The sequence below is a fragment of the Peromyscus eremicus genome, chromosome 10 (genome assembly GCF_949786415.1).
Source record: "Peromyscus eremicus chromosome 10, PerEre_H2_v1, whole genome shotgun sequence".
In the NCBI taxonomy this organism is placed as follows: Eukaryota; Metazoa; Chordata; class Mammalia; order Rodentia; family Cricetidae; genus Peromyscus; species Peromyscus eremicus.
In genome coordinates, this window is record NC_081426.1 from 57,559,329 (window position 1) to 57,573,561 (window position 14,233).

General features: G+C 40.7%; 1 protein-coding gene across 2 annotated transcripts in view; it reads left to right on the plus strand.

Moving 5' to 3' along the window:
• Klhl5 (kelch like family member 5) overlaps window positions 1-14,233 on the plus strand; it is a 69,611-nt gene that overhangs the window by 23,153 nt on the left and 32,225 nt on the right. The window contains exons 1-2 of one of the 2 annotated variants that reach the window (XM_059275904.1): window positions 2,859-3,238; window positions 13,608-13,790. In XM_059275904.1, the coding sequence (XP_059131887.1) occupies window positions 2,859-3,238; window positions 13,608-13,790 (563 nt within the window). Of the gene's footprint in view, window positions 1-2,858; window positions 3,239-13,607; window positions 13,791-14,233 lie in introns of those variants that run through there. The other variant, XM_059275903.1, reaches the window with a different exon arrangement.

Genomic DNA, 14,233 nt, shown 5'->3' on the forward strand with positions numbered 1-14,233 from the left:
CCCCACAGTTTAGCCTCCATGGCTCCTTCAGTCTGAATTTCTTCTGATGGAGAATTCCTCTTGAGAAATGTTGCACATCTCAGTGGTCCTTAATGGAAGCCACTCTGTCTGTTGAGTTCAGGTTTCAATGATTCACCAAACATGAAAACAATCAAAGCACTTCTAACTCTTAAAAATAGCATTTCCTGGAATTCAGAGCACTGGCAAATGTTCTCACATTGATTCGATCCAATTTAAAATTTCACTTAGGTAAAGTCATGTTATATTGAATTGTGTTTTGTGGGACTGGAGAGATGGCTCAGTGGTAAGAACCCTTGCTCTGTAAGCATGAGGACTTAGTTGGAATCCCCAGTACCCTTGTAAAAAGCTGAGCATGGCTATTCATACCCGTAACCTTGGCACTGGAGGAGGAGAGGTGTAGATCCCAAGAGCTCACCGGCCAGCCAGCTAGCCAAAGCAGCCTGCTTCTGGGTCAGTGGGAGACCCTGTCTTTAGGTAATGCAGACATTGCAGAGCATGATAGACATAGACACCTGATGCCTGGCTCTGGCTTGCACACATGCACATAGACACTCACCACACATGATGACACATTAATTATTCTTTTTGTGATATTTCATGATCTTTAAAAGCTCTAAGATTTCAGGGATCTTTTTTTTTCCCATGCTTTGAACCTAGAAGAAGTTGACCGGGTCTTTTTAAATGAAGAGGGTGATGGTAAGGTTATTATGCACCATTACGTCATTATTTTCCATTACGTCTGTGTATAGTGTGCTTTGCAAGATGTTGTCATCTTTGGCACCTGCCCTCTCAGGACGATAGCACTCTGGTCATCCCAGTCACTGAAAGCTTTTGTTGGGGAGGAGATTGCTACCACCATTAGGAACCGCAAGCCCAGAGTGATGGAGGAATTGTTTGTAAGGGCGGCAATGCCCCAGATGTAGAACCTTGAGAGAGGAGTAGGATTTTAAAGCCTGGGAAATTGGAACCCAAACAGCGATTTAAAGGGACTGACTGAGGGAATAGTGTGCCTGTGCTGTAGCTAGTAGTGAATTTGGGTAGAGTGGAGATAGTGGAGGATTGGCGGGAGGTTGTCTGGCACAGGTGAGGGCAGAGAAGGGCGTCTTTTCACCGCCTGACGCTTGCCGCCTGCCACCACCAAGCTGACTTTCTTTCGAAAGCGATGCTGTCCTCGGCAGTCTACTTGATACCTCGATACCACTTTGAGCTCAGGACGTTTTGTCTCATCGATTCATCTAACTTTCTTTCCAGTTCTTAAAATTGACATGCTGGCTGGACCCTTCCTTACCAGCATGCTCACTTCCTGCCTTTATGAGTGTCCGTTTTTGTCAATCCGAAGACATTCCTACTCAGAAGCTAACGGAAGGAAGGGTCCGCCATAGTGCTCAGGACAGAACTGTACGCGGCTTTTCATGCCCCTTATTCTGTTTTTCTGAGCAGTTTTGATTTTTAGGGGCTATGTGAGGTTAGGGTACAGGCCTCACAGTATTTTTATGCCTCCAAAGCAGACTTTTGTCTTTTGGTCAGCCAATGTCAATACAGCTTTGTATTAAATTATTTGATATGGAATCAGTACTGAGCCCCCTGAAAACTTAAATCCTGTTATGCATTTACAGATTGCCAATTTTTACTCTTACAGCATTATAATGTTTTATATTTAAACCAATCAGATATTTTTTATTTGCTTCGGTAACTATATTTACTCATTTTGGAGGTTAGGTATGTGTGTATTTCTGCCTCTCTCCATGCCTAGTAGAATACTCAAAGTAACTATTTAGTATTTTAAATTTTGATTTTTTTCCCCTGTCAATCTCTGGTGACCGTGTCCACACCACTGCTTTGTCTTGTTAAGCACAGAGCGCACTGTCCAGGGCACTCCTGCAGCAAGGACGTCTTCTCCTTGGCCGCCTTCTTCAGCCTCACTTTGCCTTTTCTAATTAGGAGATCTCAGTGTCTAACTGAATGGAAGCAGCCTTGTTTAACTAGAGAGCGGTGGTGGTGGTGTCGGGGTATTTCTTTCAAAGAGTAAGAACTGACATATTTTGGTCCTTGGTAGTTTTCAAACTTTTTCTTCTAGTTTTTCTCATTGTTCTTTGTTCAAATGAACGCCCACCCAGGATGTTACTGTACCTTTCTTCTGAAGAGAAGAGACAGAGAAGGAAAGTGGAGGACCAGAGCCCCACCTTAGACTCTTTCCTCCTCATCCCCATCCAACACAGCTCAAGAATCCTTAAACTCCGCTCATTTAAAATGCTTTTTAAAGGACTTGTTTTGTGAAAGCTCACCTAGGAACGTGGTTTAAAAGCTGGAACTACTGGTGGTAAAGTGGTTTTTACGTACAAAGGAGAACACTGGGATGCGTTTCTTGTTTCAGCAATAAAAGAGTTAACACACGGAGCAGTAGAGGCTGCGATTCTGCAGCGGGATAGTGCTCTCAGTCTCTGTCATTTGTGGTTTAGAAAAAAGGGGGTGGTGTTCTGCATTTGAAAGGACTTTAATGAATGCTGTCAGTGTTTGTGAGAGAGCGGAGGGTCTGAATGGGAAAAGGGATCTGGGAAAGTGCTGTGGCTGCTTCAGGATAGGTGGATCGGAGTTCGCTCTGATTGAACCGGAATGTTCCACCGCGGTTCATCTTTATTCATTATCCTTTGTTCTTTATAGTCTGATATATTGGGATGAAAGTAAATGTAGATATATATATATGGACGATTTATTTTCCTTTGAAGCTGTTTGTTGTATACAGAGGGAAATATACTTCTCTTGTCTTGGTTGGATGCACAAATCCGTGTGCCGTGCTTTTTGCCCGTTGCCTAGACGATCACTTGGTTTCTCTGAGGATGTCTGGTTCTCGTAAAGAGTTTGATGTGAAACAGATTTTGAAAATCAGATGGAGGTGGTTTGGCCATCAAGCATCATCTAATTCTTCAGTTGATAGCCAGCAGGGAGAATTTTGGAACCGAGGACAGACCGGAGCAAACGGTGGAAGAAAGTTTTTAGATCCATGTAACCTACAATTGCCTCTGGCTTCAATTGGTTACCGAAGGTCCAGCCAACTGGATTTTCAGAATTCACCTTCTTGGCCAATGGCATCCACCTCTGAAGTCCCTGCGTTTGAGTTTACCGCAGAAGACTGTGGCGGTGCACATTGGCTGGATAGACCAGAAGTGGATGATGGCACTAGCGAAGAGGAAAATGAATCTGATTCCAGCTCAAGCAGGTTGATTGTTTTCTTACCGCCGGAGGTGGGGTGTGGGGTATAGTCTCTGTGTTATTTGAGAATAATTGACTATTCACTGGCTAAGCTCTGTGGTTGTACGTACACCTGCTTCCTGGGTACTGTTACAGGACTAGCCTCTTGGTATGGACATGTGCGTTTGCTAGGATTTGGAAAATGTGTCAGCATTAATTCTGTGAAATTTAAAGGCAACACATAGCTTTCATTTTGAAACACCTTGCGTTTCCCGTATAGGTCTGGCTGTGCTCTGAAAATAATCCATAGGAGCAGTTTTAGACATCATTGCCTGGCGCTATTCATCTGCCTTCTATATTACAGTAAAACTGCATGGCATCGCTACAGTATAAACCTTCCTGATATTTTGGGTTGTCATAGATTGTGGAGTCATTTTGAATGGATGAGAGTGAAGGGTTTTACAAAGAGAGACACACACTGGAGTTCCCAGTTTTTGACACCATTTTAGTTGTGAATACTATTTTTCTGTGGTTATTTCTTTGTCCTGTCTCTGGTGCAGCCCTCCAGACTAAGACAGAGAATACTAAGTAACATGTCTCGTTCAAGGGTAACACCTACTAATTCTCGTTACCCTTTTTTTCACTAAAATCGTGTTTAAGGGAAGGAAAGATAGTCTTTCAGGAAAGTTTAAGGGAATATGGGGAGGGGCAGTGCTAGATGTGGTCAACTGACAAAGAAAAGAGATAAGGAGAATGAGTTAGAAGAAATACAATAAAGAAAAAAATCGACAAATTCATGATGATTTTATTCCTTTTCTTCTGGAATCCTTCTTTTCTTGGAGATGGATGTTCTCGATCAGTTTGACATTTGCCGTGTAGCAAGTTAAAGTTGCCTTTCTGATTCATCTTCACTCTAGAATATTTCTAAATATTTAAAGGCACAGGTAGCTTCTCATTGGGCATTTGATTGCTTTCTCCCCTTTAAAATTCCTTTGCAGGTTTTGATTATTATATCTCTAAGTTGGTTATTGTCAGTGTAGGCATCCTGAAGAATTGAGATCAAATGCACTTATATGTTCAAGTGTCTCATGCTTGGGAACAGTCACCACCTTCTCCTCCCCTAACCTTCAGAACATGGAATTCTGACCTGTGAGGGGATAAAAACATAGACCAGTCATCTGTAATCATCTGTATAATGGAGAGAGGAAAGTGCCTTTACCTAGGTAAACAGTGTGTTTAAGAATTTTTTGATTACTTCATGACTTGGCTTTATCCTAAGGGAAGAGAAGCCATGAATAATCTTAATATTGAGATTAGCTGAACAAACATGATTCTATTATATTTTGGGGGGAACTTGTTGCCATAAAGAAAACATCAAATTTTTAATTTTATGATTTTTATCAATTTTTGTGTGAAAGTAAATAATCATTCCATTTGAAAAATCAATATATTAAGAATATTTAAATAATTTTAAAGTACAAAACATTCATTTCTTTACCAGCTTAGGTTATAAGACTATTAACATCTATCTACTACCCAGGGAAATTATGTGACCACAAAATCTATGACATATGTAATATTGGGAAAATTTACACACACTCCTTACATCACAGGTGGTTTATGTAACCAATGAATACTGAAATTTAATCCTCTTTTTTGTATGCACATTGAATTATTTTGGTGAAGTGTTTAGTTATGAAAGAAAAGATTTTTGTTTTGACCCAGAGATAGCTATTGTATATTCTTCAAGAATCTTATATTGATATTTTTATTTATAGGAATATAAAAATAAAATGCTAATCCCGAAGATAGTGAAAGATAGAGGTAGACAGTTCACATCTTCAGAGACCTAACTTAAAATACACTATCCATACAGTGAAATGTAATAAAAGAAAATGTCTGATGTTCAGATCTCGGGGGATATGTAAGAGCAGTTACGTATTCTTGATGGTTTAACATTTCAATCTTATTGAAAAAAAAAAAAAGGTCTAGAGTTTAGAATGTGCTTTGCCCTTCCCGTCTCCATGTTCTTCTAGACTAAATGTATCCAGTGTGTATGCCTTCTCTCAGTCCTCTGGCTGGGTCTTTGACCTTTGTCACGGGGATACATTTGTTGCCCTCAGCTTTTTAAATGGCCAAAGTTCTAAGTGGCTTCTGCTATAAGCTAATCAAAGCCCATTGCTACTGTTGTCAAAGAAGTTGCCGTGACCTTCATCAGACTCTTATGCATAACGTGGAGCAATTATTTTTGTGTATATTTGCCAGTGATGAACTAGGAAACCTTCTGAGCAGATTATAAATTGATATCTGAAAATATTAAAGATACAATGAGGACACATATATAACAAACTTATTTCTTCTTTGAACAGTCATCAGTACAGATATCAGAACTTAAACAGAACTTGTGGGTTTTGAGGATAGGGGAAGGACAGCTGAGTGGTTTTGCATAATCAGGATCCTGACACCTGTCATGGGTGTGGAGAGCTGAAGGCAGGGACTGCAAGTCTCCTATGCAAGGAGCATGCTTTGTCAGCTGTGTTCTGGCTGAAAGGTTGCCCAGGCATTGGCCTCTGACCTCTGTCTCTGCCACTGCTCTAAACCATTTCAACACGTCTCACCTTTTAGCTTTCTTTAATCTTGGCTCCATAGCCTAGCTGTGCTTTCTCGGGGGGGGGGGGGGGGGGGGAGGGTGTCAACTTTAGTACTGAAATATAAACTTGGTTTTGTTTTAATATAGCATGAGGAATTTCGGACTTTAAAAATACAATTTTCATGTCTTATGTGAGATAGATTTCTAAGATCTCAATTCCAGACTAGTTCTTACCAGCGTCAGTCAGCAAGGTGTCCATAGCTAATACCATGTGATCATAGCGTAAGTGACTTACACCTACCTATTCAGTAAAGAAATTAAGTTTTATTTATAAAGCTTAACATTTTGGATATTTGAACTTTTAAAGTCAGTTTTATAAAAAATGTTATTGCAATTTAAACTCTTAAAAAATCATAGCTAAAGTTCCCTCAGTGTCACTATGAGGGACGGTTCTAAGCCCTTCAATATGTTAACCCATTTATTTTTTTGCAGTGCTATTTTTAAAGATTTATTTTTAATTTAATTTAATTTTGTGAAATTAATGAATGTTTGCCTGCATGTATGCATGTGCACCGTGTGTGTGTGTGTGTGTGTGTGTGTGTGTGTGTGTGTGTGTGTGTTACCCACAGAGGCCAGAAGAGGGCGCCAGAACCCCTAGAACTGAATTACTGCTGGCTTTCAACTCTGTGTTTCAACTCTGGATATCCTAGACTCCTTCTGCCTCCCCATCCCCTTTTTAAAGGCGGATCTCTGTGAGTTCGAGGCCAGCCTGGGCTACCAAGTGAGTTCCAGGAAAGGCGCAAAGCTACACAGAGAAACCCTGTCTCGAAAAACCAAAATATATATATATATATATATATATATATATATATATATATATATATATATATATTTATTTATTTATTTATGTATTCCTTTTTTAAGATTATAATATAATTACAATATTTCTTCCTTCCCTTTCCTCCCTTCAAATCCTCCCGTATAACTCTCCTTGCTCTCTCTCAATTTCATGGCCTCTTTTTTCATTGTTATTGCAGGTATATATAAATGTGTGTGTGTATATATATAAATATATATTCCTAAATATAACCTGCTCGTTATTTTATGTGTGTGCCTGAGTGTACATATGTGTACCGTATGTATGCAAGAGCCGATAAAAGTCAGAAGAGGGCATCAGATCACCTGGAACTGCTGTTGCAGACAGTGATGAGCTGCCACATGGGTGCTGGGAATCGAACCTGGGTCTTCTGCCAGAGCAGTAAGTGCTCTTAATTGCTGAGCTATTTCTCCAGCCCCATATTAAGATGACATCTTAATATATAGTTCAGATTGGCCTTGAACTCAGTCCTCCTGCCTTAGCCTCTCAAGTGTGGAGATTACAGACGTAAGCTGCTACTCCCAGCTACAATTGACCTTTTAAGCTTCAGGCTTTTAAACGAAAAGAATCTGTGCATGATACTTACTGATCACATTTAATTTTACTTGTATTCAATTTGAATCTGGACAGTGAGGTTTTAAGGCTTTAGAACCAGCCATGAAAACAATGATACACATGTGCCTGTACACACACACAGCACACACTGACCCACAACCAAATAATTTGGTTATGGAACTTTAGGAATGAGTTATGCTAATAGGTCATAGACTAAAATGATTTGTCAAAGACTATCAGAAGCACAGGTGACAGGCAGACCAGTGGCCAAGGGCAGATAGACCAACGCCTCACAGGTTCGTTCAGAGGCCCATATTCCTTTCTCCACAGTTAGGGGACTATCTTTTCTGTGTGCCCAAAGCTTACTCAGCAACCCTCTCCATTCTCATCTGAGGGAAAGACCAAAGAAAAGCCTGGGTGTGAAACACATGACGCAGGTCGTGCATCTCTTATTCCATTGGTGAAAACTCAGTCCGCTGGCTACAACTAGTTAGAAGAGAGGCTTTGAATGTAGTCTCTACCTGAGTGTAGCCATGTGCCCAGCTGAGAACCGTTATTGTAGAACTAGAGAAGAGAGTCGAAGTTATAATAAAAAAGTGCAGTATGCCGGTGGTGGCGCACGCCTTCAATCCCAGCACTCGGGAGGCAGAGGCAGATGGATCTCTGAGTTCAAGGCCAGCCTGGTCTACAGAGCGAGATCCAGGACGGCCAGGGATACACAGAGAAACCCTGTCCTGAAAAACAAAACAGAAGAAAAAAAAGTGCAGTAAGTGAAGACTGTGGTTACAGAGGCATTCCTTAGTGGGGTACTGGAGACTCAAACTCAGGTCCTCATGCTTGAGTGGCCAATCCCTCCCTGACTCAGCCCTCTCCTTACCCCCATCTTCAGTCTTTTAAAAAATGGGTTAACATGCTTCTGTGTGTAGACATACCTTCTGTTTAACAAATATTTAGATTGTTACAGTATTTCCCTCTAAACGGTCTTTAACAAATCTTCCCTGCGGCTCAATCTCCATACATAGATAATTATTTCCTTGGGACAGAGACTTGGGGCAACCTCGTGTTTTTAAGGTTCTTGATTTGTCTTCTCAAGGTTATTTCACAAAGATTATGGCCATTTTAATTCTCTCCAGCGTTGTGTCTGGTGAACCTCCCCCTTCATACTGGTTACTTCCGATTCTTAGAATCATTTAAACTCTTGGCCGCAGATATCCTTACCATGGTGTCCATAACAGGGGGGAATAATTCCCAAGTGAAAACATGTTTTTCTTGAGAAGGTGAGGGACGAAGATGCTTTTTTGTTTTGGGGGGTGCTGGGAATTGAACCCAGGGCCTCTCGGTTGCTGAGCATGCGCTCTACCACTGAACTGCAGTTCCAATCCTTAAAGGTAGTTCTTGAGCTCTTGATACAGCTTTCTATAACTGCCGTGTCCTTAGAAGGGAGAGCTCTTGTGGATGGCCATACCACCCTGAATGCTCCTATCTCAGAGGCTAAGCAGGGTCAGGCCAGGTTAGTACTTGGATGGGAGAAGGAAGCCCTCTTGGAAGTGGACGGCACTGCCTCCTCTTCTTCCTCACTTCCCTACAAACTTCCCCCGTTTGCTGCCTTAGCAACCACCCAGTGGACCTCTCCTCCCTCTGTTCCCGCTGCAGTCATGTTCTGCCTGGTGATGCCTATGATGCTCATTTGAAGTCACAATCATTTATCTCAATTTCTATTTCTATTCCATATCTCTATTTGTATGTGTCCGTTTCCCTTTGTTTTAGATGTTTGAGGTCGGGTTTCATGTAGCTCAGGCTGGCCCAGTCCTCCTGCTTCTACCTCTTAAGTGCTGGAATTATAGGCATGCACCACCACTCCTGGCCTTTGTCTGTGGTTTATAAATAAAAATGGAATGATGCAATCTGTACATCCCTTATAAATTATTAAATATACTTAGGGCATTCGTTAAGTATGCTGAACAAGTATACGTAAAAAATTAAAGACTGATCGCTTACAGTAATAAATTTGCATTTTATTTTGTACTTGTGATTATGAGTATTTGTGAAAGACGCTAAAAGATTCACTGTTCACTAATTGTGCTTTTGCAGAGGCATAGACTCTAGATGTCACATGTCATAATGCAGGTGCCAGTCATGTATACAGAGAGAGAGCCAGCAGACTAATCACAGTTTCAAAGCAGCTTTTCACCTACTCAAAGTCAAGTACAATTCTTGTAAGTTAAATTTTTCAAACTTCATTCTTCTGTACCAGACATGGTGGCACATAGCTTTCATCCTATTACTAGAGGGTACGGAGGTTGACAGTCTCCATGTTTGAGTCCAGCCTGGTCTACATAGTTCCAGGACAGCCATGGTTACATAATAAGATCCTGTCCTAGAGAGAGAGGGTGTAGAGAGGCCTGTCATGTACATATTAGATGTACATACACATGCAGTTATACACATGTGAAGTCTGGAGAGTTACAGGTGCTGGGCCATGTTGTCAGTTAGATATTTCCTGTCTTAAAAAAAAAACATGAGTTCGAATTCCAGACCCTTCACTCACGGTCCTTTCTAAGCATCCCCTCGGCATCTTAATGGCATGGTATGCCCCCACCTTGGGGATTATGAGGTAAACAGTTGGTAATCTGAATCTTTTTAGTTCTTTCGTGTGTGTGTGTGTGTGTGTGTGTGTGTGTGTGTGTGTGTGTGTGTGTCTGGCTGTCTGGCTGTCTGTGTGTGTGTCTGTATGTCTGTGTCTGTGTGTGTGTTCGGCCATTTTCTGACTTAATTTCATTTCCCAGTTCAGTGACAGAGCCTAAAAATTAAGCATTTCTATATAGCCAGGAAATATTCATCAATGTGTAGTTCGTTACAGTGAAGCTCTACCACAAATTATTTGAATAGTCTCGTGCAGCTCTTTGAAATATGATTTACCATCTTAGTAATATCCTGTAGACAAAACTAAGCAGAGATGCTAGATGAAGTTCCTCTGGTGTCGAGATCAAGCAGAACAGAGAGAAATGTATTTTAAATACTCTACAAATGTCCTATTCCCAGATGTTTCTGCTGTGAGTTAGGATGCCTGCTTGGTTTACTAGAGGCCATTTTAAAGAGGAAGTATGAAATTAAGTCTTGAAAATTGGTAATAGTTGGGGACAGCATTATGTCTACAAAAGGCGGAGATGACAGGTCTCCATTGCCCACTACAAAGTGATGTCTCCCACCAGGAACTTACCTTGATTGTGTATTTACTCTGAGTGGACCATGCATGAATTGCTTCATTTCATAATCCTTATACAAGGAATCCTTTAAAATAAAATACTGTGTATTACTCCTATTTTGATGGTGAAGATAGAGAAATAAGATTGTCCCCAGTTTTATAAAACTGGGGACATATATCTATCTAGATCTAGATCTAGATCTAGATATAGATAGATAGATAGATATAGATATAGATATAGATATAGATATAGATATAGATATAGATATAGATATATGGAGAGAGAGAGAGAGAGAGAGAGGTTGAGCCCAGGGCTGTAGGATTCTGGATCAGCACTGATGAAAATGCCACACATGTATCATCTGGCTTGGTAACCACTAGTCCTGTAGGACTGTATTAGATATTTAAAGTGTGACTACTCCAACTACTAAAGAATTGAGTTTTTTATGTTATTAAATTAAAACTTTGTGGGTTTTTTTTTTCATTGAAGTGGATTCCAAATGGCCAGTTGCTGTTGTATTGGGTAACAAGTCTAGAACCTTCCTAAAATGTTCTCCATCACTTTCCAATACTCTCCAACTCAACTCTCAACACTAAGGTGTGAGGAAAAGACAGAGTTGGGAGATGTTCACATTGTCAGTCGTAAAGCCGTAGACTGGATGCTCTCTCCCTCAGAGGCTGTTGCCTTCCCATACCTAGCTACACTGCTGTCATATGGGCGTGGACTTTTCTGAAGTCCTTAATTCTAGTGCCTGCCCTCAATGATCTTCATTCTCCCTTCAAACCTCTACTCCTTGCCATTTGGGACCTCAAATTTTCTCATCTGCAAGATTTGAATTAAATGACAGAATAGGTTTCTTTTGGCTGTAACAATTCTCCATATGGTAGTTTGAATGCATGTAGTTTAATTCCCTATAGTTGAATGACTGTACGGTGAATTATGTTTTTGTTTTTTTTTGTTTTTTGTTTTGTTTTTTGTTTTGTTTTGTTTTGTTTTTTTTTGGTTTCTCGAGACAGAATTTCTCTGGGTGGTTTTGGTTCCTGTCCTGGATCTCACTCTGTAGACCAGGCTGGCCTCGAACTCACAGAGATCCGCCCGGCTCTGCCTCCCAAGTACTGGGATTAAAGGCGTGCGCCACCATCACCCGGCTCATAAATTATGTTTTTTAAAAAGTACTTGTTGGGACTGTATTATGAAGTCCCAAGGGTCTTTACAAAATGAAAGCAAGAATTGCAGGGGAGTTGTGCAGCCGTAAGTCTGTCCAGGAGCCGTGCTTCTTGCCGTTCACGCCTACCTTGTGACCATCGCTGTACGTTCCCATGGACTACACACCGGAAGCCTCATTTTTCTCCATCCCTCATTTGAAGCCATGGACATGATTTCTGTCTCCAGAAACCTGTAATTGCCTCACTGAAATAATACGTTCACTTAAGTTGGCGGCGCTGAAGCCTTGATGGCAAATGAAGAAGTTCGAAGTGTCATTTTAGAAACATAAGGCGTCTGGTTAATGCTTGTGTGTACAGTGTTGGGAGGGAGAGGTGACTCGGCAGTTAAGAGCGCTTGTTTTTCTTCCAGAGGATTTGGGTTTCGTTCACAGCACCCAGATGGCAGCTCACAGTTGCCTGTAAGACCATTTCGAGGGGGATCTGGAACCCTTTTCCAACCTGTGCACACACATGGTGCATGTATGTGCATTCAGGCACACACACATAGATACACATAAAATAAATAACAGAAATGTAAAATATTTTTCCTATCTTCTTATTTTTAAGGTAACAAATATTCCATTTAAGTTCTACTAGTTCATTTAAATATTTTATTCTAGGAAATTCAGTTTATATTGGAAGCAAGGATTCCATTTTGCAAATCAGTGTTTTGAACTGTAGGTTCATCATACACTCAGCTTTCTAATATATCACCTCCTAACCAAAGTGTCCACCAGTGGTGCTCAGCCATGGAAGTATCAGGAGCACCTCATGGCTTTTGAAAAATATAGTGTCTGGATCTCACCTCAGACCAAGTGAGATGCCCAAGTGTGAATGGTCTCCATGATACTGGATTTGTCTGAGGTTCCGAACCGAAATTCCCTGAAAGTTCCCCACAGGCAATGGATTGGGCTTCTCCCATTATCAAAGTTAGACTACAGTACTTAGTGATGATAGTATTGAACAGTGAGTGTTCTTTTAAAGTTGGATATTTCTTAGTGTTTGTGATTGGATGATGACTCTAGTCTACCAGCTTGCTCATTGATTAGCCATTACTGTTAATTTAAGGTGAAACATAAGAAATGGAACACCAACATCAGAGCCCTAAGAAAGAGGTACTTCCTCTACTTTGTTTTGGGGAGAATTTGTGGTTTATAAATATTAGATACTGTGATTTTTTTTCTCCCACTCTTATTTAATATATTAGGAGATACTAATGTGTGCATTGCCCCCCCCCCCCCCCCGAAGACACCTATGTGTAAGACAGGCTGGAAATACGGTCTGGCTGCCTCCCAGGAGGAAAAGGTCCTCCTCAAACAGCAGTCCCTACAAGCATGAACAATCTCTGTAGCTCTGGCAAGGAACTTACTAATTCCATTGATTTCAGATGCTCTTTCTTTAAGAAGTAAGAGATCTGACTTTTTTATTTTTTGATAAGGTTATTAGTTGTATTAAGAAAATTATCTTCCAATATGCTGAGAAATAAGAACTAAGTTAAATGTTGCCTGGGTATTGACCGAATCAGATGGTCCTAGACAATTAGATATGGTGGTCCATTCCAGCACACATGCCCCAGTTCCCAGCCTTCAAGTTACTTTAAACTAACTTAGCTTTTTAAATATATATTATTGGTTATCTGAGTTTTTGATGGCATTGATTCTTATATTGCATGTGAAGGCTTTAAAGGGACTTAGTAGGGAGAAACTTTCATGACATGGTGATTTTTTTTTTTTAAAAAAAGATTTATTTATTTATTATGTATACGATGTTCTGTCTGCATGTTTGCCTGCAGGCCAGAAGAGGGCACCAGATCTCATTACAGATGGTTGTGAGCCACCATGTGGTTGCTGGGTATTGAACTCAGGACCTTTGGAAGAACAGCCAGTGCTCTTAACCTCTGAACCATCTCTCCAGCCCTGATTTTTTTTTTTAATGTGTTTTCTTTTTTTTTTTTTCCCCGTCAGGACTTCCAATAGCAGCCAGACACTGTCGTCCTGCCATACTATGGAGCCATGTTCATCAGATGAATTCTTCCAAGCCCTTAACCATGCGGAGCAAACGTTTAAAAAAATGGAAAACTACTTGAGACATAAGCAGCTGTGCGATGTCATCTTAGTCGCTGGTGATCGCAGGATTCCAGCTCACAGGTAATTGTTCTGTAAACTTCTGATATGAAATAGTCCCCAGGTAACTTATTACATGTGGTGAGGTGACGTACCCCGGTTAGCCCTTAGGCTTCGGGGGAGAAGAACACTGCATGGGAGATCACTAAGCATAAATGTCCCTGTTTTCTTTAATGGAAACACAGGCATTAGCCTCACATCAGTCAGTATTGTTTGCTGTAGATATCAGCTAAACAGTTTTCCTGCATATTAAATACTCATTAAATGCTTTAAATAAGCTGGATGGAAATTAGAGTTTGTGGATAGCCAGAAGCAAAACATCTCACAGAACAGAGTTCACAAATCTTAACAGTTTTTCTTTTCTTTTTTTAATGATGGGTTGGACCCAGGCCTGTACTCTGCCCACTTAGGTACACTCCTGCCCCTTAACAAGCTTTAAAACTCCCGTGTATCCCCTAATTTTGTTT